The following is a 24574-nucleotide window of genomic DNA, read 5'->3' as shown; positions in this document are numbered from 1 at the left end:
GCAGTGAGCACTGACTGTATTTGCTGTGCAAAGCTGTCCAGTCTCCCTAGCAGTGTTTGAGCAGAAATCAAAGCCAAGAGAAAAAAAAAATATTTGCAGGTCTCTCCTCCTCAGAGGAGAGCTGTAACTCTATTTGCAGAATTACATCCAGAAATAATGGCTAACTCACAACTGTGGTGTGAAACCCAGACATGCCTGAACTTCGAGAAAGCTCAGATCTGGGAGGGAATTTCCTGGTTTCAGTCTATATTTAAGTTACATGTCATTCTTTGTGATGTTTCTTTTAAAAATTGTCAAATAGCTGCCGTGTCTGTACACCTTTTCTCCCTGCATTTGCATCTGGAGATAGGTTGTTTGCCAATGTCATAGTTAGTATGACTAAGGCTATTTAGGCTGCCCCAGGGCTGCGAAAATAAGTGAGGCACCGTCGAGTGGACACATGCACTACTTACACTGTGGTGACAAGTTACTAAACACCAGTTCCACCAAAATCGATTGCAAAACTTCCACTGAATTACAAGCTCTCACTGATCAAGCATGTGTGGGAACTGCTGAAGTCTACAGCCTCCTGGGCATGACAACATGCAGAATCCCGTCTAGTTCCTACTGCTAAAAAACCCCAACACAGTACCTGACTTTTTTTGTAACTGACACATGACAGTTACCCAGAAGTTACAACAAGAAGTTGCTACAAGTTACTGAGATAAGAGCACAAGGCAGGCAAAGCCTTTTTGTTTTCTCAAGGGTTAAGCTCACTATAATCAGCACTGCGTCCCCATAAGTATATACTCAAGAAAAAAATTCTTTTCTTCATTTTGTTTTTATTCCTGGATAAATGACATATTAGTTATATTGAGGGAAAACATGGAGAGAGAAGGAAGCTTTAGAAAAAGATCAGCTCTTACGATTTTGTGTCTGTAGGTGTTTACATACTTCCGTTTGAGTAGCAGAGACATGGGCATCAACTAACTGATTTCTTTTAGGGTGTCAAACCCAGCTGTTGGGGAATAGACTACACGCACAAAAAAGCTTTCTGAAGTCCCTAATATTTCAGCACGGAAGCGGATGGAAATGCAAAAAATCAGAGTAGAAACACACAGACGTGCGGGCAGCTGTATCTTATTCCACTCACCAGCATCCACAGCCCCTCCCGCACTTGCCTCCCGTGTCCCACTAGATGGTGTTCACGTTACAAGGGAAAAAAACAGGATGCAGAAGCGTGCCCGAGCTGTCGTAATTTGTTCGTCATCCTTCAGCTTTTTTTCTCTTAATGTGTTTTAAATGCAGCCTCAGCTCACACACGGCAAGGCTTGCTGTTTTGCATCTAATTTTTAAAGCTACTGGGTATGTATTTTTCCTAATATGCAGTGGAAAAATCTGAGTGTTATGCAGTAGTATTTCCATATAAAACGATTTGCTTAACTACTTATGTTGAAGCTTAGGTTGACCAAATTTAGTAAACGGGCACAGATTGGGCTCTTGACTTAGGTGCAAACCACCCTCCTGAGACTCCCTGGAATAATGAGGGACCGAAATGAAGTACCACCACGAAAACGTGTGTAGACATAAAGCAAAAACCCTTCATGGACTGAAGCAAAGCCCACTGGATCTGTATTCAGTTACGGCAGGTGCAGCCAGATGTGCCGCTGCTGGACTGCAACACTGCTGGCGAGGAAGACGCCGCAGGGACGGAAGCAGGACTGTCCCTCGGGTGTCGGCTGCCCCAGGGAAGCAGTAACACGATGGCTCCACACTTAACAACCTGGCTGCTTCCAGGGGAGCGCGGGGCAGAGGCGACTGCTTCACTTCGGCGACTGCTTGTGACTGAGGCATAATACAATTATATATATATTATATATATTATATTTATGTATTTATAATTATATATATCATTTTAGCCGCAAATCACGATTCTTTGAAAACCTGCGGGGACAAACGCCCCGCTGCAGCCGCCAGAGCGGGCACAGCTGCTGGATGCGGGCGTGGCGGTGCTCGGCGCTGCACGGCGCTGCGCGCATGCGCACCAGCGGACTTTCCGCCGGCCGGACAGCCGGCGCCAAGGACGTCCCGCCGGGGCCGCGCATGCGCAGTGCGGGCCGCGCCCCCGCCCCTCCGTTCACGGGCGCCTGCGCAGTGCGGGCCGCCGGGCTTCCGCCTCCTGCGGCGCTGCCCTTCCCGCTTCCGGGAGTCCTCGGCTCCGCGGAGCGCCCGGCGACGGGCACGGTGGCGGCGGCGGTTCAGCGGCGGGGGCTCGGCCCCGGGGGCTCGGCCCCGGCTCGCCCCACCGCGCCGCCGGCACGGCGCCAGCCGCAGCTCTGAGGGCAGCGGGGCCGCCGCCGCTGAGGTAAATCCGCCCCCGTTCCCTCCCCGTGCCGCCTTCCACTCACGGAGCCGGTTCCCCTCAGGGCGCCCGGGGCCCAGTCGTCGCGCTGCCGCCGGCCCTCGCAGGGGCCCAGCCCCGCGGGGAAAGGCCGCGGTGGCCCGGGAAGCCCTGGGGAAGGGCGAGCGAGGAGGGTTGGCGGGGCTCTCCCGGGGCAGGGCGGGCTGAGGGCGCCCTGTCAGGCTGCGTCCCGGCCGGTGTTCGGTGTCAGCTCCTAATGGGGTGTTTCAAGGTCTTTGCTGTGCTTCCGCCTTTTATTTTTTATTTTTTAAAAAAATAATAAAAGCTATCATGTCAGCAGCCATGGAAACAAGCGCATGGAAGTGTCTGTGCGCCCCTGCACAGTTGTGTCGAGTCTCATCTGGCGCCGTGGGAAGCCGAAAGGGAACAGCAGCCATCCGATACGCCTGGCTTTTCCCGAACGTCCCGGCACTTGCGCTGGGGAGTTTTGCTGATTTGCCTGGTGCTAGTTTGCCTTGTTTCCAGGAGGGAAGAACAGCACTGACAGGAAGTGGGAATGCAAATAGTTCGCGCTGTGAAAAATGAGAGGGTGGACTGGTACTGGTACAGCGCAGCACGGGTGTGATCCGTGCCGTCCGAAGAGGATTGGGAAGGCATTGGCTGTTTTCTGGACTGCACATACAGTTGTGTAATGGTATCAGGATGCTGAATTACAGTGATGTAACTGCTCGCTTTGCTGAAGGCGTAATTAGGCTGAAGTCGCCGTGGCTGCTCACATTAACAGACTTAAATTAGATCTTTGAAGTGGATGCTCTCCGACTTGGAGAATTTACAGATAAAGTAGAGCTGTACTGATTCATTAATAGATTAAACTGATGTAAAATTTCAGCGGTTTTAGATTAGAGTTAAATAGCTGAAAGCTCTTTGTGGCTAAAAGAAATTGTCAGTGCTTTTCATCTCTCTAAAACTTCCTTGGGTTTGCTCTAAAGCCGTATCTTTTGTAGTATATATGTGATGGATTCTTTTTTTCGTGCCTTTTATGAAGACCAAACTTTTAAGGAAAATAAATTGATGAGAGTTCTGTAGCAGTTGAAAGGCTGAAGATGGAGATACGTGTTTCCAATGTAAAGTCTCACTGCGTGCCTGCAGTGGAGCAGATACAGTATAAAGGAGGACTACAAGGCATAAACAGGAAATTCAAGCGATAAATATGGTACAAAATATATTAAGTTAAAGCAAAAGCAACAAGGATTTAGAGAGATGACGAGGTCTGTCCCTGAGGGTATGGAATAGATTTGGGGATAAGTTAATAATAGCACTTTGGGGTTGTATCATGTGTTGCCATCACAAGCTATTTTAGCTGCTCTTTTCCAGAGCTGCGTGCGCTGTTACTTGTGTCCCGGATTGCTGAAACTGGGCATATCTCTTTGTAACTACAGATAGCAAAAGTTGAGTCTGTCAGGGCTAAACTGGGATTCTAGTTGATGGACTGGTTCTTCTGAATGCTTGCTGCCCTAGTAGTTCTTACATGTGTGTGGTTGCTGAGAAGGTTCAGCCTTGAAGCCCTAGTACCTCGCTGAGTTTCCTTGCACGGAGCTGGGCTGTTGGTGGGACTGAGCTGAAGGGTTTTCAGTGCAGTTGCTGGTTGATGTGTTTACTGGAGTAGGTTTTATTTGTTTGCTGTGAGGTCGTTTGTGAGACCAGTCGCTGCAAAGAAGATGAAACAAGCCACAGTTTACTTATTAAATGGCTTTGCAATTTGTGTCTGTAATAAAAAGTCGGTTACTCATTTGAATTAGGTGTGATTGTGTGTAGACATTATCTGAACATTGTTTAACTGTCAGCAATGAATGGTCCAAATTGCCCTGGAATGGGATGCAGTAGTAGATGTGCACATTTACTTAAAATTTTTGCAGTTATTGAAGTTAAGGTTTACACTGGAACCTTTTAATGAGACTACAGTTCTGTGATTTTGATTTGCCATCAATGCTATGCTTTCTACATAGGATTTAAATCCATCACGTATAAATGCTGCGGCATTATTACTCCAGTGTGTAATATCTGTTAGTGTCCCTACGACTGTTGACTTACCAGTATGCAGTCAGAAGTGTTGAAATAAAGGCATTATCTTTACTGTGTTGTAACTGAAATATGAGGAGTCTTAGGAACTGCTCATTGGAAGAAAAAGCTACCAAAAATATCTGTATATCTGTTTAAAAAAAAAAAAAAGATTTTTTTCTGTTCTTCCTCAAAAAATAGCAGGGAAAAGGACTGTGCTTAACCCTGAAGTGCCCTGTTTTAAATTTATTTAATTGACAACACAGGGACCTCGTGATATAGTTGTATTGTATCATTCATCTTCCTAATGCCTTGGTAACCTTCTTCCAGTAAACTTGGAGAAGGGAGATTTGCTGTTGCAACGGATCTTCTTTAGCGCTATTGGAAAACTAAAAGCTTCTTAGACACAGCCATTTTACAAGACCATCTTTCAATTATCATGTGTTTGTAATGTAACTTCTTCAAAAATTTTTTGATTCCAATATTTCGTTAACAATGAGGTGCAGGTCATTCTCAACCTGAGAATTTCAAATAATGCCTCAGAGTGTAACTGCATCAGATTAGCTTTGATGTAGTCACCTGTGCAAACAGATGACATTTTGCATGAAACACTGAATAATTTAGTGTTGTATTCCCATGCCCGATAAAGATTTTTTAAAAGTCAAATTAAAAACTGTTGCTTGGCACATTAGAGGTTGAAGTGTCATGCTTTGTCCTGGAGGTTTGTGCTTTAAGTGTACAACAAAGACTCTAAATTTAGTTGGGACAGGCCCTGAAGCAAATAAATTAATAGTCTAGAGGAAAGCTGTGAGCATCTCAGTGGGGATGCTTAGCTCTTCATGAAGTCTAAGTGCTTTTCAGACACTGATCCTCTTCCCCTTGGAGGGGACCAGGGTGGGGGGTAATGGTGTAGGCAGCTGGAGAGGGCAAAAACATACGGGAGCAGGGGAGGGAGAAATCACACGAGAATGACTAAATCTATTATTTTCATGAAAGCTGAACTGTGGTGGCACTTCCAGGTAAAACACTGAGTGAGGCTACAATAAACACAGAAATTTTGCACAGAATTTCGTTTAGGATTAGGGAACTGACTGACCAGATCATGTCCCTGTCTTGTCAATGAATTCTCTGTTAACAATTTTGAGTGATGACTGTGACTTTGGTGTTTCACCTGCAGAGGCTTAGCACATCATCTTCTAGTGCTCGTCATCTTCACCTGGGAGAGCGGGTGGGTGACATTGCAAATTAATGGAATACACTCAACCTGTCGTCTTTTTGTCTGTCTCTACTTAGCTTTCACAAAATGCCGTGTCAATGACAACTTAATGATTGTGGGTTTCACAATATTGTGAAAACTTGTCTAACAAAAGTATAAAAGCTTATTTATAAAGCAAAACAGAAAGCAATCAGTAGCTTCGTGCAGTTGTATGTGTGTAATAAGCATTTGCATTACCTTTTAGGCTGGCAGTAGAATATATTCGTTTGTTTAAATAACACAAGAGGCTTCTCATTTTCAGGGGAAGTCTGCATTGGTATAATTCCCCTTGAATTGGGAAAATGTGAAAATGTATACCGAAGAACCCCATCAGCAACGTTGTATTTGGAATATTTTTTTGTAGCAACCTAGCAGTAGAAGCTTTCCCTTAGAAGTAAGTGGCTTCGTATTTTCTATAGCTGTTAAATGTCAGAATCCTTGCAGTACTCTCAAAACATATTAATTTAAATGAACCTTCCAAATAAAAGGGTGAGGCTTCCATGTTACGAGTCTTATTTTAAATACTAGAAAATAAAACAGCTGAAGAAATAAACCTAGCTGGTACTTCAGCCAACCTTGATCAGACACAAATTTGGAATTCTGACTCCAAGCTAGTCATTTTCTTCTGTACTGTATGAAACAAACCAAGAAGATTTTCCTTAATCATGTATTGGGAATTTACTCGCCAGGTAGATGTTACAGTTTGCAGTGGTCACGGACTTTTCCAGTCAGAAATTCAGGCCCACACCTCATCTGTTCTTCCCCAGATAGACATCTAAGTCAAGGTTTTGTGCTGCAGTCCTGCTTCAAATGCCATGTGGCGATTTCCAAAAGTCAACTGGTAAAATTCTCGAGCTTTGAAGTACTTGATTTTCTAAATAAAATAAGTTATTCTTCCTCTTCTTTGATTCTGAAAAAGGAAATCTTCTCTACTTTTAAAACTACTGACGCTCTCTTACTTTGCACAGTCTGTGTTGAATTTAAGTGTTATGTCCTTGTGAAAAAGAAGGAATATGATTCAAGATCGTGGAACGTTCGTATTGTAAAATTAAGCATGGTTAGAATGATTTATGCTAGCGTTTCAGTCCTTGTACTGGTTTGTATGTCATGAGTTGTATGGTGATTATTTGCCTATATGGTGAAATTCCAGCAAGAACTTCGTAAGTGCATGTTCCCTTTATTGTGGGACATTGTGGGTCATTTAGGGGTCATTACTTTTATAGAGAGGTTCTGGAATGAGTAGCTTCTTTATTTTAAATTGGCCATAGCTTGGTCTAATAATCAGAGTTAAACCAATTTTTTTCTATCTCATCTTACGATTATAAAAATAGTAGTAGGCATGCATACTATCCCGCTACCAAAAGCCTTGCTGTAAGCTCTGAGGACAGTCAGGTAAGGTTATTAATTTTTGCACACTCTCTTAGTCATACAGGAGTGGCAAACAGGAAAAAGAAGAAGGTTTTTGGATACATTAGTTTATAATGCTGTCTGTGTGTATTATTTGTGCTTAACAGTGTTTTCCTGATGAAGCAAAAGTGCTTACTAATGAGTTTGTTGACGATGTCTTTTCAGATTACATCAGATATGACTATGTGAGTAGCCTAGGATAGCCCAAAGGAAGGACATGATGTCAGAGTAACGTATGAAACGTTTGTGAGGTATGTGGGTTTTTTCTATTGTGGCAAAAAACGTCTTGGCTGTCTTTAATACAATTAAACAAAATGAATACAGTAATTTTATGCCATTTATGCTAAAGGATTTGTTTCCAGAATTGATCTAAAATTCGCATTTCTCATGACATACACAAATACTGATTTATTTTTTTTCAGAATCTTGACATCTGTTGTGATTTAAGGTAACTTGTTGATTTGAGCAGCTGAAAACTTGCTTTGATTGAAAAAATAATTGTATATTTCGTCTTCTGTGGTATTGCAGCCTAGCTGGATGGAATCCCAAATTTCTGTTCTGTAGAAAGCTTCAGAATTGGGAGATTGGTTTTGATTCAGTGATTCCTCTCAAACACTTCAAAACATCTGTGCAGCAGGAGGTCTAAACAGTCCTTTGGTGGAAGAAAAACCCAAAATATTTTGTTTAAAAAAATGTTCCAAATTACTTACATAGTGACTTTTTTAAACAAAAAGATGAACTTGGGGGGGGGGGGGGGGGGGGAACGAATACTAAAAAAATGAGAAAAGCTAGTACTTTTGCCATTGTGAATTTGGTTGAATTTACCCTAATTCTGAGTTAAAAAAGACAGAATTGGGGAAAAGTGTTTTGACACAATCCTAAGATGTGAATACACTGTATTTGACTGTTTCTGTAGTACTGCCATTAATATCTTTAGAAGTTTGGCTATTTCAAGCATTTGTTGGGTATTTAGAGTGTGTGATAACTTTGCTTGGCTGTCAGCTCTTTGTATACTTCAAGGCTTAGTTGAAAGCTTACTGTATCTACTTTTTTTGTGGGTCCTTTTTTATTTTAAGAGAGAAAAAGACAATAATGTTTCTTAAAAGTTTTGTGTGCCCATTTTTGAGGAAATAGTAGCTGATTTGCCTAATTAACTTCATGTTCCAGCTGCTCATTATGTAGGCTTCATAAAATTTGACTTTTCTTTTACAAGTCTTGACGACAAGACAAGACAAGGTCTCAAGACATAAACTGAAGTGTCATGATTCCTACGAGTCATATATACCATTAATACGAGGGAAGAACAGAGACTTCTGCGTGGCTGTCATCAATCAATATAAAAGCTTTCAAGTTTCTCTTAGGCATGGCCTTAATAGCCTGGATCAATGTGATTTTTAGAACACAGTATACTTTCAAAGTAGCAGGCTGTTCTTGTTGCATAATGTTTAACTTTAATTTGTTTCCTGTTTGTTGGTAGCACTTCAGTTGTCCCATTCTGTATCTTTACTTGTTAGAAATGCCTGGAAAACAGTTCTGGTTTTATGAAAACTATTAAGGTTTCAAGTTTTGTTTTTGTTCCACATTGGAACAACAAAGCCCTAAAAGAGTTTTCATTAAATTAAGTCATGTCCTTTGAAATCTGATTCATGTAATCCAGTGCCATGCTAATTTAACCACTACCTTTTGTTTCCTTTAAGTTTGGTCTGATCTGAGACCCATTTGTAAGTTATTCAATGTATCTTTGTAACAGGTTTGTGGGTTTTTTTCAACACAATAGCGCTTTTGTCAACAAATTTAGCTACTTTCTAACTTGCTGTGGTTTCTGTTGTGAACAATGTACTAGAACACCTTTATTTCCATTGTTTTTTTCTTCTGCTCTTCCCTGGGTTGCTGGAGCAATATGAAAAGTCAACAGTGTGGTGCCATAATTTACTGTTTTCTGGGCGACATGAGCTGTAACTTAATGAAGACTTTGCCATTTTAGTTTGAGATAAGAGAAAGATGTTGCGTTTTTAGCAAAAGGGGAAGAATGGTTTACGGGCACAGCAAGGTGGAGATGAAACCATTCTAAAATCCCTTTGTCAAGCATTAAAGTTGCATGATTGAAAAAGAGTTAGGAGATTATAAAACTCAGTAAATGGCTTACAAAATTTTTGATGAAACTTTGTAAATTAGTATCTTTCGATTACAGAAACATTTCATCTTTATGTAGTCATAGAATTGTTCAGGTTTTGATCAAAAATATCTCAGTAATGTATTTTGAACTTGGATATGTTTTGTCTTACAGAAATAAAACCCAAGAGCCATCCATATGTCCAGTTTCCTCGTGCATAATAATGGTATCTTTTCTTCCTGCAGGGCAAGGCCAGAAAACCATGCAGTCATCAGGGCACAGATTCCGTGATGTTGAGCACCACCCACTTCTTGCTGAAAATGACAGCTATGATTCCTCTTCCTCAGAGGCCGACATGGCAGAGAGGGTTTGGTTCATCCGAGATGGCTGTGGTATGGTCTGTGCTATAATGACATGGCTTCTGGTTGTCTATGCAGACTTCGTAGTGACTTTTGTCATGTTGCTGCCTTCCAAAGACTTTTGGTACTCTGTCATCAACGGTGTTCTCTTTAACTGCTTGGCAGTGCTAGCTTTGTCGTCGCATCTGAGAACTATGCTAACTGATCCCGTAAGTATGCGGTCGTTCCTTGACATGGGGTTGTTCTCTCCTGTAGCTCACTGTCTGCAGAGAAATTTGGAGAAGGGCTATCCGTCTCCTCCTGCTGGGAAAAGTAGTATTACATGCAGAACCCTCAAGTTGAAGGGATGATATCTGTACTTTTCCTGTTGTTCTGTTAATGAATCCATCAATAATTTTTGACTTGAGGAGCAGGCAGTATAAAATTAATTCACAAGGGAGATGTAAGCTCAAGAGAAATACAGTTTATTTGTTAAACCTTTAACCCAGGTTCTGAAGAAGCTATTACAGCTTTAGTCTTTTTTGTCTTAACTGTTCTTACTTTTTTTTCATCAGATATATTTTAAAAACTTCATAACAAGTTGTAGCTTCCTCCTGTTGTATCGTTTGAAATGTATCTTCCATTTATGGCACATGGAAAAACTTTGAGAGGTAGATATGCTGAAAAACCTCAGTCACATATTGACATAAAGTAACAATTTCTGTACTACATCTTTCATGTGATGTTGCGTTTAGGTGTTTGGAGTCAGTGGGAAGGGAGATTTAAGTTGCACCCCCATGCAGTTTGGACAGTGGAGGTATGAAAGGTCTTAGAAGTACTCATTTCTTAGACTTTACTCTTCAATTCAAGAGATGAAATTGCTTAATTTTTACTAAAAACCATTACTCATTTTAGGGAAGAAATTTGGGGAGATAGGGTTTGAGGGGAAAACCATCTATGGTCTCCAAAGTTTTGAGACATTAACAGTGTATATAAAAGTTAAAAAAAAAAAAAAACACCACAAAAAACAAACAAGTTAACGATTTGCTAGGTCTTTGATTTACTTCTGAGCCCACCCCCAGTGATCAAATGTTAGGACTTTTACAGACTGTGACAGCTAAAAGTTAGCGATTTAAAGACTTAAAAATGTGTCCTGGTAGAATTGTGTGTCTTTCTGTACCTATGTTGTTCTTTATGGATAAAACATGGTAGAAATTGAAATGAATCATTACTTTTTTGCCTCCACTCCTCTCCTGCTGACTGCCAGAACGGAGGACACGACTATGTGATAGAAGCTAAGATTCAAGAAAAAAAGAGTAAACTGCCTCAAAACATATGTGAATTAAATATACTTTTATAACTATAAAAATAGACTTTTCAGGAAGGAACTGGTGACAGCCTGAGACTATGAAAGATGTTTTTGAAATAGAACATATTTTTATCAGCAAAATGCTAAAAGCACAGCCTGAAGTTACCATCCTTAGTGACAGATGAATAGGTGAGTTTGAGAGATGTGTTTTATAAGCATAAATTTACCTGAAACAAGACACGTTTGTGCTTTAGGAGTTCTCTCTGAGAGAATTCACCGTGTTTACACCAAACTATTAACTTCACTGAGAACATTTATGTTGCAAAAACCACTTCAGCAGTACAAATGAGTGTTCAAGGAACACTCTTTGAGTTCGTATCCTGCAGAGGCCAGCTGGCTCAGGTGCGAAGCACCACTTAGCCGAAGAGTTCTTCTGGGGCAGAACTGGGGCTGTGTCTTGGGCTGTACAAACACAAGGTTGTTATTCCAGGCAACAAAAAATTTCTGCCTAAGTAGGGAGGTGTTTTGGAGTTGAATCTGAAGTGCCCGGTGGCGGCTTAATTCTGTCCCAAAAACTTCCTTAAGGTGTCTATAAAGTGATGATGTTGCCAGTGGGCTTTTTCTGAATGAGAAATAATTACAGAGTGTTGCAGAGGATTTAAGCTGGCCTGGAGAAGTCTGTCCCTGTGTGAAGTCAGTGCTGGCCTGGAGGAGTTGGTATAGGAAGGCCATTTTATTTTAAAGCCCAGTTTATTTTACGATCACCTCCTTTCACAGATCAGCCTTTAGCTCTGTAAATAAGCAAGGTGTCAGCAGTACTTTCCTTTATTTTCCTCTTACTAATCCAAAGATAGATTTTGATCTCACAAGGCTCTAGGGTAATATTGTTACTGGAAGAAACAATCCTGCCTACTGTTCCTGTCCATTCATCATCATCATCGTTGTGTTGAAACAGCTGCTAATGCAGCTCTGTGGTGAACAGCTCCGAGAACTAATCACTAAAAAATAATATATTTTCCTGATGGATTATTTTTCTTTTGGATCAGTTCCTTCAACTGTTTACCATGTAGCTACACAAACTTTCACAGTAGCAGAAGGGGATACTAGATACAGAATAAAGCAGCTGGTGGTGGTTCGTGCTGACAATGTCCAAGCTAAAAGCTTAAACATAAAGGAAAAGAGGATGACTGTTCTCAAAAACTTGCATACATGAGGCAGATGGCTAAATCTTGGATTCAGAGAGTTGAAATAATGTCTTTCAAGTAGTTGTTGCTGATTTAACTTTTGTGGATGGCTTGGCCTGATAATTGAACATCAAAACAATTAACATCTGCTGCTGTAAGAGTTCTGTTCAGAGTAACTGCTCAGCAAATATTGTACCTGTAGTGCTTGTATTTGCATGTGAAGATGTATCTTCCTCTTCATTTTATGTATGCTGGTGACAGCAGATTCTATCAGGCAGATTCTGTCAGAATTATGCTAATACTTGGCCATAGATGAGTCTTGCTGAAATGAAACTGAATTTGAGGTCAAGCAGAGGTAATTTATTCATTTGGAAGTGATTCTGGCCTATGTCGGACTGGTTTTGAGTAAATGAACTTATTTCAGCAATTATCCTGAGATTACTGGTATGAAGCCTATAAAATGTATTCTGAAACACTCTCATACCATTTAAGAAGCTTTCTCTCCTTTAATTGAAATGATTTCAGGGGGCTGTACCCAAAGGAAATGCCACTAAAGAATACATGGATAATTTGCAACTGAAACCAGGAGAAGTGATTTACAAATGTCCAAAGTGCTGTAGTATCAAACCTGAACGTGCACACCATTGCAGGTATGCCCAAGTTTTCTTTAAAGCAGTTATGCCTATTGAGTCTTGGAATAACTAAAATAAATAAGATTATTTATTCCTGATATTTGTGTTCATTGTTTTCCTACAAATTTGTTTTGATATCCAATGAACTTTCAAATTCATACATCGCAGAGTATTTTATAAATATAATATCCTATGGCCAAAAATGAATGTGGATGAGAGGAAAGAAGCAAGAGGTTTTTAAAAAACAATCATATTGTGGTGCCTTAACTACTTTTTGATCTGTAAATATTTTTTCTGTGTGTCATTCCAATTCTTGTGCCATACTGTTGATAATGCAGGGCAAAGGGAGGAATCTCAAGCAAATTTCTGATAGAAGCTGGTTTAAGAAATGACTCCTGTGATCTTAAATTGAGAAAATACACATTAGTTTTAAACTAACACTTCAGTTTGTGTCTTCTTGTCTTCGTAGTGTGTCATTTGTAGTTGTGTGTGAGTTGGCACATTATTTCCCAAAGTTCTACGTGTAATTGTCTGAATGCACTTCTGCTTATCGAAGATTCATTTTAATAAGGACAGAAGTGATAATAATTTGATCTAAACATGCTGTGGAAGAGATAGTAAACGTATCCATTTTTAATAAATTCTCAATCTGTTGATTTTTCAGGCGCTGTGGGTATGCATGTGTCACGTTTGCTGCGTAAGAGTTGCAAATAGATATGTCTGCATAATTAAGACATACATAAATATGTAAATGTTTCTGGTGGCTCTCTCGAGGTGTGAGCAGTGATGTATATTGAATTCTGTGGCACATTGAATTTAAGTCTCTGAGTTAGTGCCCATCAAAAGAACAGAGTGAAGTCTTGTCAGGACTCAAATTATTCTGTAGATTTGTGGTTTCTAAATTAAACGTCTCAGTGTGTGTCACTTATCTGTGTGAAAGTTACGGCTGAGAAGCTATTTCCAGCATAAATACTCAGCCCTGGCACTGAAATCGTGCTCTTCTCTCAGGTGTGAGTGGGTTTTTGTATCTGGAGTGTGAAGGGAGAGGTTTCATGTGTAAATAGTCAAGTGTAGCATTACCCGCCACTAGCTTCTCTGTGGTGCAGGTTCACTTTTGCATGGGTGCGGGCAGCAGACCTGCCTTCGTGTGCAGGGAGTTTGGTTCTGGTGGGCTTTGTTGGCTCTGGTGGGATGTTCCAGGCCCACAGCTGTGCCGCTGGCTCGCTGGGCCTTTGGGGGGGGAGCAGTGCAGCTGCTTTCCTGTGGCAGAATGAAAGCTGATAAGGTCTGGGGATCCGAAACAGCTTTGTGCAGTCTGTTCAGATGTCCTGGCATCGTGTCCATGGGATGCAGTAAAGGGATGGCCCAGAGCCTCTGCAGAGTGTAGGTTGGATCTTGGTAATTTTCTCAGCTCGGATTTAGGCTGGCTCCTACAGAGACTTTGCAAGTATCTTTGTAAAGTGTTTCCCACATCTTTAGTCCTAATAGGATTCACTAATTTGGAAATAGCTCTAAATGAGGACATCTCATCTTGAATTCTACCTTTGAGTAAAGAAGCTAGAGCACTGGAGAGCCTAGAGCCCCTGCAGCTCTGTGCCCTGCAGAATCTCTTGGGAACATCTGGGTCATCAGTATGATCTTGGATGTTCCAGTAGCTTGTGATTCCAGATTAGGTGGTGTTGATTGAAAAATTACTGTTTCTTCATGAAAGAAGAATAAAAATAAGCTAAGTAGGGACTTTGAATACGTTGTTTATAGCAAGAATTCGAATGGCATTTATTGTTAAAGCAGAGCAAGGATGGATATTGTCTAGAATGAAGGAAATCTGTGATACTTCCACAGGGTTTTTTTCATTTTAATTCTTGCACAGTACGTAACGGGCTTCACAGAACGTCCGAAAGAGAAAGCCAGAGCCTGCAAGTGTATGTGCTCTCCTTCTGTAAGCTTGCTGTCCTGTTTTTCTCAGCATGTGGATACATGGTTTAATTGCCTTTGTTTCTGTTACTCGTATATGCTACTAGTAGTTGCTATTAACTTTTGTTAGGTAGAACAGAGGCTTTTTCTGTAATTTTTTTGAGTGTTTAATACATGCTGCATAGACCAGCTGCCAGAATCTGATTCTTTGACATAGATTCAGCACTGCAGAAGTTTATTGAATAGAAAAAAGGTTGGTTTGATTATACTGCCAACATTTTATTGGCTTACAAACCCATTCCAAGGACATTAAAAGGACGGTCTAGTCCCAAGTAGTCAAAGTGGCAATTTGCTGATAGAAGAGACTTGAAAATGGAAATTGAAGTTGGTTCCTGTTGGGAAATACTTACACTCCAAGCCACAGTGCATGTTTTGAGTAGTAAATTATTAATAAAGAGACTCTTATGATGTAGTTATGAAAATTGTTGTGCAACACTGCAGAAGAAGTTCTTTTAAGGAAGAAAAATAGTTGCATAATACACATTAATGATGGGAAACCAAGAAACTTTTATTTGCAGCTAAATACCTAGCCTCAGAGAAATACATTGAACAGAGATTTTACTAAGCAGTTAACATTTTCGGCATAAGAAAGAGGCTTATCCGGAGTGAGTACTATTTCATTTTCACTGAAAGAGCACAGCTGTCATTATTCCTAGCCTATTCTGAGTGCCTGCGTTTGTGTGTGGGGAACTGTTATTCAGAGTCGAGTCACTGAGATGTTGGCATCAGTCTTCCTGTGAATTTCTGTTATCCAGACCAGTTTCTCTTAAGCCATTAGCTGTGTCTTTGAGTGTTGTCTTCGACGTTCAAAACTGTAATTGCACCTGCAGTGGCCTGAGTGCATTCAGCAGCAGTGCCAAGCTGGAGAAGACCTTCCTTTGTCCACAGCTGCCTGTTCTCACTACCATGTTTCTCCTTCCTCTTGTGCAAGGCGTGAGTATTCATGCACAGTGAAATGACCCAGGCTACAGCTAATGGAGTGGCTTCCCTGAACTCTTGCCACATGAACATCTGTTCTTGGACAAGGGGAGGAGTAGAATACAAGTAATGGAGGTAGAAAAACAGCAGAACCGCTGTTTTAAGCGTTGCTGTGAGTTTGTTGGCTGGAAGCGTTCGTTGAATTGTGGTGTGACATGAGAAATGAAGGCAGGGTTCCAGACGTCTGATGTCTTGGAGAACTCTGCGTGGGCTTGTGAGAAAAACTGAATGAGCAAAAGTGTGTCCTGCCCACCTCACATCCTCCAGTGTTTGGCTTGATTGAGTCTGGATGTGACTTCACTCGATACTTAACATTAATATTCTTTTTAGAGTGACAGAGTATATTCTGTGTTACGTTAGGAGCCGTGCATGGTTGTGGCGACTGGAGTTGGCTCACCTTCCCCCAGAGCTCGGGAAGTTAATGCCAGGCTGAACTTAGAGGCAGCAGGCTGTGAAACTGGAGTCTTTGAGAGCCTTCTGATGCCTTCTCTTGAATGATACCTGTTCCTCTGCACTGGAGAATGGTTGTGATGTTCAGTTGTGGTATTGGGATTTTCAGGTGTAACTGGCACTATTTAAATAGCAATTTGCAGCAGAGGATGAATTGTCTTTATTGTCTATGAAACAAGAGGCAGTGGGATCGTAAGGGCTGGGTTATAATAGCTCGGGACAAAGGGAGCTTCGGAGGAGCAGTGAGAGATTTGAGATTCTCTCATGCAACCTGCACAGGAGTATCTTCTGCCCCTTGCTGAATTACTTATAATCAAGCATATGTGATGACTTAAAAATTATTTTATGCCTCGGAGCATCGATTCCCACCCATTCCCGCCCTTCCTTCCCTCTGGTTACAATCATCCAGCTTTACTTTGTGGCTTGTCACTGCAGCACGCATAGATATCATCCATAAATAAGCATGTGCTAAAACCAAATGATTTTGAATAATAGTGCCTGCGTTTTTAAGCCTTATTTGGCTTTGTAACTGCTGAAATGAAAATGCTTCATGTTTTGGACGTTCTGCAGGAAAATCTGAACCACTGAGTGTGTGGCTATCTTAAGTACAAAGCTAGGAAATAAAACATCAGCATTACTTATGCTATTGAGTTATGAAGAACTTCCATGTGTGTTACAACTCTTCTGTTTCTCTTGTTTAACCATTCATGTTTGGCTGCAGGTGGACCTGAATATAAGAGAAATGAGCCCTCTGGTGCTATGTGGCCTACCAGCTGTAAAGTGGATTTACTGAAATATTTGAGTTTTTGTTCTGGAAATAACCTTGACTCAAACCTGGGCAGAAACTAAGCAATTACTTGCAGAACTAGCAAAGAACAGTAGTGTTTAAGTGTTGATTAACAAGTATGCAAAGAATGTGTGCTGCTTATAGTTTCAATATTTTTGTTTTATGTTGAGGAAGTGAGATGTGACACTGTAAGCTGTTCTGTAGTTGAGATTTTGATTACATATCTTTAGAGTTGTATGTCCGCTTGAAACCTCAAGAGTGACAATTTGTCTCTTAAAGATGTCAGTTTCTTTCTTGCTTTTTTTTTTTCTGGTTCACAAAGTACATTTACAACTTGAAAGTCTGTAAACTTGACAGAATTACTTTGTCTAAAAAAGCTTCTCCAGAAAGGAAGGGGTTTTTTTAATATTGAATGTAGGAAGAACTGAAACCTTGCCCATTAAGTGCCAAAATTGTCTAAAGTTACTGGGGTCACTGGGTTGTGTGTTTGGATATGTAAGGATTCTCATATTAATACTGTTTTTCTTATGTGAAGAGTATCTTATGTGCAACAAGTGAAAGCTGAGTTTTAGGCGAGCACTTAAAATGTTTGTAAAATCACTGTTTGCAGTTTCTCAGGAAAGTAGGTTTCAGCACATCATCTTGTGACCACTGGATAGCCTTGTTTCTACATTAAAATGTGAAGTGTTGTTTTTCAACAAAAGACTTTCTTCCTTTCCTGCAGTATTTGCAAACGATGTATTCGAAAGATGGATCACCACTGCCCGTGGGTGAATAATTGCGTGGGGGAGAAAAATCAGAGATTTTTTGTTCTGTTTACGGTAAGTGAAAACCAAGAGCAGCTTGATCTCAATATGAATCTACCTTAATTATAACAATTTTGGTTGTGCTTAGTAGTGAGTAATGGCTTAAGGTCACAATTGTTTTGTATGGTTGGTTTGGAGTTTTTTGCTTCTATGCAAGATACTCTGAAGCAGGAAGATATTTCTGCTCATATTTTAATCTTGTGCCGTTATTTTAAACTATCTTAATTTTGCTGTGCTTTATGTAGTAACAATTAGTGAAATGGTTCTGTGATTCAGGGACCTAATCCTTAAACTTTCATTGTAGCCCACATTTTTAGATTCAAACTTAATTAGAATTTGTTTTTACATCATTGTATTAAATTAAAAATTGAAATAGGAAAGTATATTTGCTGTGCAGTGGTGAAGGCTGCCTGAAGGGAATGTCTGGTTTACTATCTGGCAGCAGTCAAAAATAAGCACTCTCTCTCATTTCCAGATGTATATAGCCCTAATTTCAGCTCATGCACTCGTACTGTGTGGGTTTCAGTTTTTCTCCTGTGTCCGAGGGCAGTGGACTGGTAAGCAAATACTTAACTTTCACTGTCATAATCTAGTAGATATTAAGGGAAAGTCATAGCATTCCACCTATTTCCATCCCGTGTATGAAATATTACAGGACTTAAATCTTTTTAAAGTGAGATCCTGAAAATGTTCCATACCTGTTTACCCATATCTCTTTCTTTCTTCCTGTTTTTTTTCCTACTTTCCTTTAGTCATTCACTGTGAGAACTGTGGCTGTCAAGAGCATTCTCACTCCTTTTCCACATAGTAAAAATTTACTGCCTCTGTAATAGGAAGGAAACAGCTGGTCCTCAACCACCTCAGCAGTATATTACCTGAAGCTGCCAGCTGAGCTCTGTGTGTCCCACCACAGTTCGGTGAATGACAGCTGAAATTTAAACATTTTTCTCCTTCATTCTGTTACTGGAGCCAACTGTGGGGATCCTGTGGAAAATAAATTTCCTGAACTGTCGCAGTTGTTTGTTCAGAGCTCTGACTTGCATTTCTTAAATGTTTCAGTGTGCCAGAGCTTGTTCTGATCCTGTGCTTTTGGTGGAAGATGGTTGATCATGTATTCTTCCTGGTACCCCTGGAAGCAACAGGGGAATCCACATGACTGTTTTTTGCTGAATATTCTGTTAAATGGATGCAATCTCAGTCCTTTTTATACTTGAAACGTTCTATTTCCTGTATACTATCCTGTTTCTTCTTTCTTTAACGATAATTGAGTTAATCAGTTCATCAGAGGATCTCCAGAGATGTGACTTTAAGTGTAAGTCAGAACCCAATTGCTTTGTCTGGTGAATTAAAAAATAATGATAAAACAATTGCAGCAAAATGGAACATCTGGATTAACCAGCAAGTCAGAGCTGGCAGTGGTGATGGTTTTTACAGTGTTTGCCATCTTCAAGCTGGTGTCATCTTTATGTATGTGCAGTTCTGAGTACTTAAATGGTCTCCTGTGCAAACATTTATTTGATATTCTTGAAATACTGAGGCAGGATTGCAGCAATGCAGTACCATGTGCTTTATAGGGAGACAAAAGTGTTACTTCCTTAAAATCCTTTTATTTCCTTGGGCAGCAAGTAAAGCTGCTGCAGTGCTAGAAATTAGAAGTTTGTTGTATTGTGAAATGTTGTTTCAGGTGTCAGATATTTAACTTGCATTGCTGTTTGTTGAAAAGGGGATATCTCAGTATCAACATGCTCTATAGATATTTTTAAATTATTTTTTTTTGTAACTACGTATGTCATTTTCACAGAATGCAGCGACTTCTCCCCACCTGTAACTGTGATCCTGATGATCTTCTTGTGCCTTGAGGGTTTTCTGTTTCTCACTTTCACTGCAGTCATGTTTGGCACCCAAATCCACTCAATATGCAATGATGAAACGGTAAAGACCTCTGCTTTGTGTGCTATAACAATTCTTCTAGGAAGGTGTGATTAGATGTTTTATTTTCGTGAGGGGAGGCTCTTGTTTTGGAGAAAACCCCAAATCTGAAATAGCTCATTGTTTTTATTTTCTACAGTTGTAAGGATTGAATAGTTTCTTGAGGTTTGCTAACAGAATTTCGTGCGGTATTTGCTTTTCTGACATAAATTTTATAATTAGGTTTTCAATTACAAAGATTGCGCAGCTTCTGACTTCAGTTTGGACTTGCACTTCTCAACTATCACAAACTCCTGATATGTGTCATGAGAAATGCCTGGTCTTCTCAGGTTTACAATTAAACTAGCTATCTTGTGTCAACCCTTCACACTTTTCTCTTCTCTGATACACTTTAGTATTAGATTATAACCATAGTGTGGCTATTTGATTCCCTTGCCTTTAGATCTGCAGCGTTAAGCCTTTAGAGGATGTTTCGTGTCAGGTAATTGACTGGAAACAAAAGGAATTTGAATCTCGTAGCTGTTCAGAATTTTCTCGTGTAACACAGAGTAACTGTGGAAAAATAGTTGGTAAATCTCCAGCTTTCATTAGCAGGAAGTGTGAAAAATGATGGTCAAAATAATGCATTTGGGAGAGTGAACCTACCTTCAGTAACTGCAGCATCAGAGCCGCCTTGGAAGCCTGGTTGTCTGGTTTCATTAACTGAGTAAACAACTTCTAGTGCAGGTGCATTGGCTGCAGATCCTCTATTTTAACATCAGCTTTTCTGGTCATTTTGTCTTTTAGTTTGAGGAGAGAAGGGCTAGAGGTAGACCAACCTCCTTGTGCACGTTTTGTGTTCCAAGTCTTGTGCCATTCTTATTTCTTCCTTATTAAATGACAGTAAGGAACTAATCAGATCACGGGGTGTAAATTAAGAGTGCGAAATAGTCGTCAGTTTTGATAATTAGACTTCACTAAACTTCAGACTTAAGTGTGTCACTGTATGTCTGTTTATATACAGGAGATTGAAAGACTGAAGAGTGAAAAGCCGACATGGGAGCGAAGACTACGTTGGGAAGGAATGAAATCTGTTTTTGGGGGCCAGCCTTCACTCCTGTGGATCAATCCTTTTGCAGGATTTCGAATCAGACGGCTGCTACTGAGAACAAAGAAGGGAGGACCTGAGTTTTCTGTTTGAGTCTGGTTATGCTGGAACTTGCAAGAATACTATATAATATTTATTTGGGGCCAGAGAAGGCTGTCTACATATAATCTGTGACCAGGTGAAACTGATATCAGACATTTGCTTGTAGCAAGCAGAGTTTTATACGTTTATCGTCACAGACATCTCATTAACTTTCAGAGACGCGAACTGGATCTGTAATGATCTAACAGCAAGATAACAAAGGAGAAGCACGTGGTCACACTAAACAAGCCAAATGTCATGCTACTGTAATTTATTTTATGAGATTAATTATCCTTTTTTGTTAAACCCTTTTTATTTGATAAATGCTTCGGGAATTACCTGTGTGTTTTTATAAAAAGTATATACCTAGGTGCAGTTGTCAATCATGAGGAGGAGCATTATGGTGAAAGTTGATCTCAAATGAGACCTAGCCTTCTAAATCCAGCTTTCAGGGAATAGTAGTTGTTCAGTTTTAATTTCTATTTCAGCTTATCCCAACAAACAGAGCTGTACTCGTGTCCCACTTCAGGCACACATTCCTCATATGCAAGTGATTCAAAGGACTGGTGCACAAAGCAGCATAACACATCAGAGGCACTGTTAGACCCCTGCCAGATGTCTTCCCAGGCTCACAAAAGCATGTCTTGTGTTTGGCAGTATTAATCTCATACGGCGTTTAGGTAAGTTCTAAATCTTCAGTAAGCAACACTTTTAACTAATCTCCAATTCTTAATGCATTGATTCTAGAGGAACTTAAATGTAGGTGTTTGAGGATTGCATCTAGTCTTCTGTGCAGGGGTAAGTGGGACCAGTGACTGCATCCTCCTGTGTGAGATTAAAATGAATGTACTGCAGATTTGGGTTAATTTGACTGAAGACGTTTGTTTTTGTAAGGTCTTGCTCTGCCCCTTTTTTATCGTACAGACCTTTCGATGGAAGGAAAGCTGTTAACTTAATGATCCCTTGAACAAAGACATCAGAGGAATGAGGGCGGTGTCCTTTTTCTCAAGTACAACAGATCTTAAGTGTAGAAAGATCTGCAATAGAAGGAGTTATTTTGAATTTAACCGTTTTCCAACCAAAACTACTTTCAAGAAACGAAAGCAATATAGATCTCGAACTGCTTTACGTGGGCCTGACAAACAACAGTAGTGCTAAGAAATGTTTATAAATCTCTAAGTAATGAAATACAAGCTGCAAGTAATGAAATTCAGCTAAAATTGAGTTCTTTAAAAATTATATTTAGGCTATTTTTTTTGTTGTTAATCTATTCTATAAATTACTGACAATATAAAGGATAAAGCAGGAGCCTCGATGCATAGCTTGAAATCGTGCCTAGAAAGTAAATAGCTCCCTGTTCTGGGGCTTGCCTTAAAATTGTCCTGTTCTTGCTTTGCTTTGCCAGTAGCACTGATGCTCTGTCCCACCTCAAGCAGTTCAGCGTGCTGAGGAATCTCACGTTACAAAGTTTACGTACTACAGAAGCTGTACTTTCTTTTTTCAGTGAGTTGCTTCTCCATTTATTTGTAACTGTGGCATCTTGATTCCAGCTTCATCAGGTTTTATACCATTGGGTGAGTGAAACTACTAAGGGATCCATTTCTTATCTATGGCCCCACGAACAAAACTGTGCAATACTGTGTAGTATGTTCACTTTGCTTGGGGAAGATGATGGGTGACACTGGAGAGTTTCTAGGTGGACATGTCCAGTGAAATTGCAGTCAGATGAACAAAATACTACGTCTCGTGTAACTGAGGGGGAAGTTGGGAGTTCCACAAGAATCTTTGCATATTCAGTTGCACATCTTAAAGATTGGGAAAAAATGTGTCAGGCTTTGTCATGAGGCTCTTAATGTGTATATTGTTCAACAAAATATCCTGATGAAAATCAGAAAATATCACTTCAGACAGTTGAACCCTGTGACTTAGCAAGTGTGTGCGTGTGTGAAATCAGGTTTACTTGGCTTTTCAAACCCTTGTTATGTTGTAATTTTTTTTAATGTAAAAAAAATAAAGTAATGAAGTCTTAAGTTGATTAACTTCTGCTCTGTATGTCACTTTTTTTGCACATAAGCATGCGTATTCCATATATTTAGATCATCACTTCGGGGTAGTGGTCTCACATCCTTTGGCTTGTAATTTATATGTACACGTATGTCAAGTAACAGGTGACACTGCTTCAAATTAAAGATGCTACTCTGCGTACTAAGGGTTTTAAGCTATGCAGACTGCCCAACTGTTCTATTCTCAGGCATTTTCTTTTCTCCCTCCTCTGGTGTAACTGTGTATCTCATGAGGACCTGTTTGTCAAAGGTGAGTGTGCAAACATGTGGTGAATACTCCCTGTTTGAAAACTCTTCACAGGGCATCTCAGGCTTTGCCCTCAGAAGGTATTTGTGTGAAATACAGGTTTGGACTCACTAGTTTCTCTGCACAAGCATTGACTTTCTTCATGTAGTCTTACACAAGCTTCATGTAGCTGTAGCTTCAGCTGCAAAGACAGCCGGTTATGCAGCGTGGGCAGCAGCAGTTCAGGTAGTTGTCAACAGAACAACTGACCCGACAAGGCTGAGGGCGAGGAGGAAACAACGTTTACCAGGGCAGTAAAGGGTGGAGGGACTAGGAGTAGTTTATTTCCCGTTTGCAACTATTAAAAAATACTTTGATACCTTTCCTGGGTATAATATCACACTTCTGTACGCTGCTGTTTCTAGGGAGAAAATAGCTCCAAATACATATATATATATAAACTTTACACATATACGTGTAAACTAATAAATACATATACATATAAACTTTGTGCCACTGCTGCTTGTGTTTTGAAGCAGGTTAATGATTTGATTCTGTTTGTGTGCCACAACAATTAGGCTGTGCTGTGTTTGCATTTATTTTAGAGAAGAGCTTGTTTACTCTCCGAATGGAACAGATGGATCCTGCTAACTTATCTCCTTTTATGTTCTTGTTTAATTTCTAATAGTAATGTCAAGTTGTTTCATGAACCCATTCTGAAGTCTTAGATGGCAGCAATGACAAATGAGAATTTGGGCAACCTGGTGTAGTGGAGGGTTTCCCTGCCCGTGGCAGGGGGGTTGGAACTAGATGATCTTTGAGGTCCCTTCCAACCCAAACCATTCTGTGATTCTATGATTCTTTATGCCTATCCTGCGCAGAAGTGTTGTGTTTCTGAGATTGTTCTCAGTTCTTTCTATTTGCATTGTGTTAATATGTGAATGTATTCAATGCTATTGGAGAAAGAAAGTGGCATAAGAGGTTCTGAAATACAGAAATAGGACTGGAAAATGGTTGTTTAATCTGTTATTAACACTAAAATGAAATGCACCAGCATTACAGTTCTATTTTTTTAAGTGTTGTTCCTCTGAGCAGAGTAACAGTTCAATTCATGCAGTGTACTTTGTGGTTGAATATGGATCGTAGAATCATGGAATGCTTAGGGTTGGAAGGGACCTTAAATTGGTGCTTCTGGATGGAGGAGACTGAAATTTTTTCACGCAAGTGAAACTTTACATGTGTGAAATACTTCTGCAATTTCTCTTAGTACCGTAGTGTATGATAAAGTTAAAATATGACATAGATTCAATGTTAATAAAGCCAAATGTTATAACTGGCAAGGAAATTGATAACTTGCAGAGAAATAGGTAAGACTTTATTACCTGAGAGGCATGGTTCATGTCGTCCTGACAGAGCAGCTGGCATCTACTCTGTCAGGACAACATGTAAATAAATAAAGATTAAAAAATAAAGATTTTTAAAGGACAGCTTTGAACCTCTTTTGTTTACAAAGTCCTGCTTCCAGTAAAGCAGAAATCTAATAAAATAGTCACTTC

At 40.1% G+C, this 24574-nt stretch overlaps 1 protein-coding gene across 1 annotated transcript; it reads left to right on the top strand.

Annotated features, from left to right (window-relative positions):
- Positions 1 to 2304: 2304 nt before the first annotated feature.
- ZDHHC7 (zDHHC palmitoyltransferase 7) lies at positions 2305 to 22768 on the top strand. The gene is made up of 8 exons (XM_086620992.1): positions 2305 to 2344; positions 7227 to 7312; positions 9420 to 9742; positions 12531 to 12655; positions 17551 to 17647; positions 18108 to 18189; positions 19434 to 19564; positions 20565 to 22768. Exons 3-8 carry the CDS (start codon positions 9437 to 9439, stop codon positions 20739 to 20741), a joined length of 918 nt encoding a protein of 305 aa, XP_086477118.1. The 5' UTR covers positions 2305 to 2344; positions 7227 to 7312; positions 9420 to 9436; the 3' UTR covers positions 20742 to 22768.
- Positions 22769 to 24574: the final 1806 nt, after the last annotated feature.

This window comes from Tauraco erythrolophus, chromosome 15 (genome assembly GCF_009769465.1).
Source record: "Tauraco erythrolophus isolate bTauEry1 chromosome 15, bTauEry1.pri, whole genome shotgun sequence".
Taxonomy (NCBI): domain Eukaryota; kingdom Metazoa; phylum Chordata; class Aves; order Musophagiformes; family Musophagidae; genus Tauraco; species Tauraco erythrolophus.
This window is presented reverse-complemented; position numbering and strand designations above follow the sequence as displayed.

Bases quoted from the DNA above. Each gene is read 5' to 3' on its own strand.
- ZDHHC7 (XM_086620992.1), top strand. From the start codon at position 9,437: ATGCAGTCATCAGGGCACAGATTCCGTGATGTTGAGCACCACCCACTT. The intron at 9,743-12,530 runs GTAAGTATGCGG...AAATGATTTCAG, and splicing joins GAACTATGCTAACTGATCCC to GGGGCTGTACCCAAAGGAAA. The intron at 17,648-18,107 runs GTAAGTGAAAAC...TCTCATTTCCAG, and splicing joins GATTTTTTGTTCTGTTTACG to ATGTATATAGCCCTAATTTC.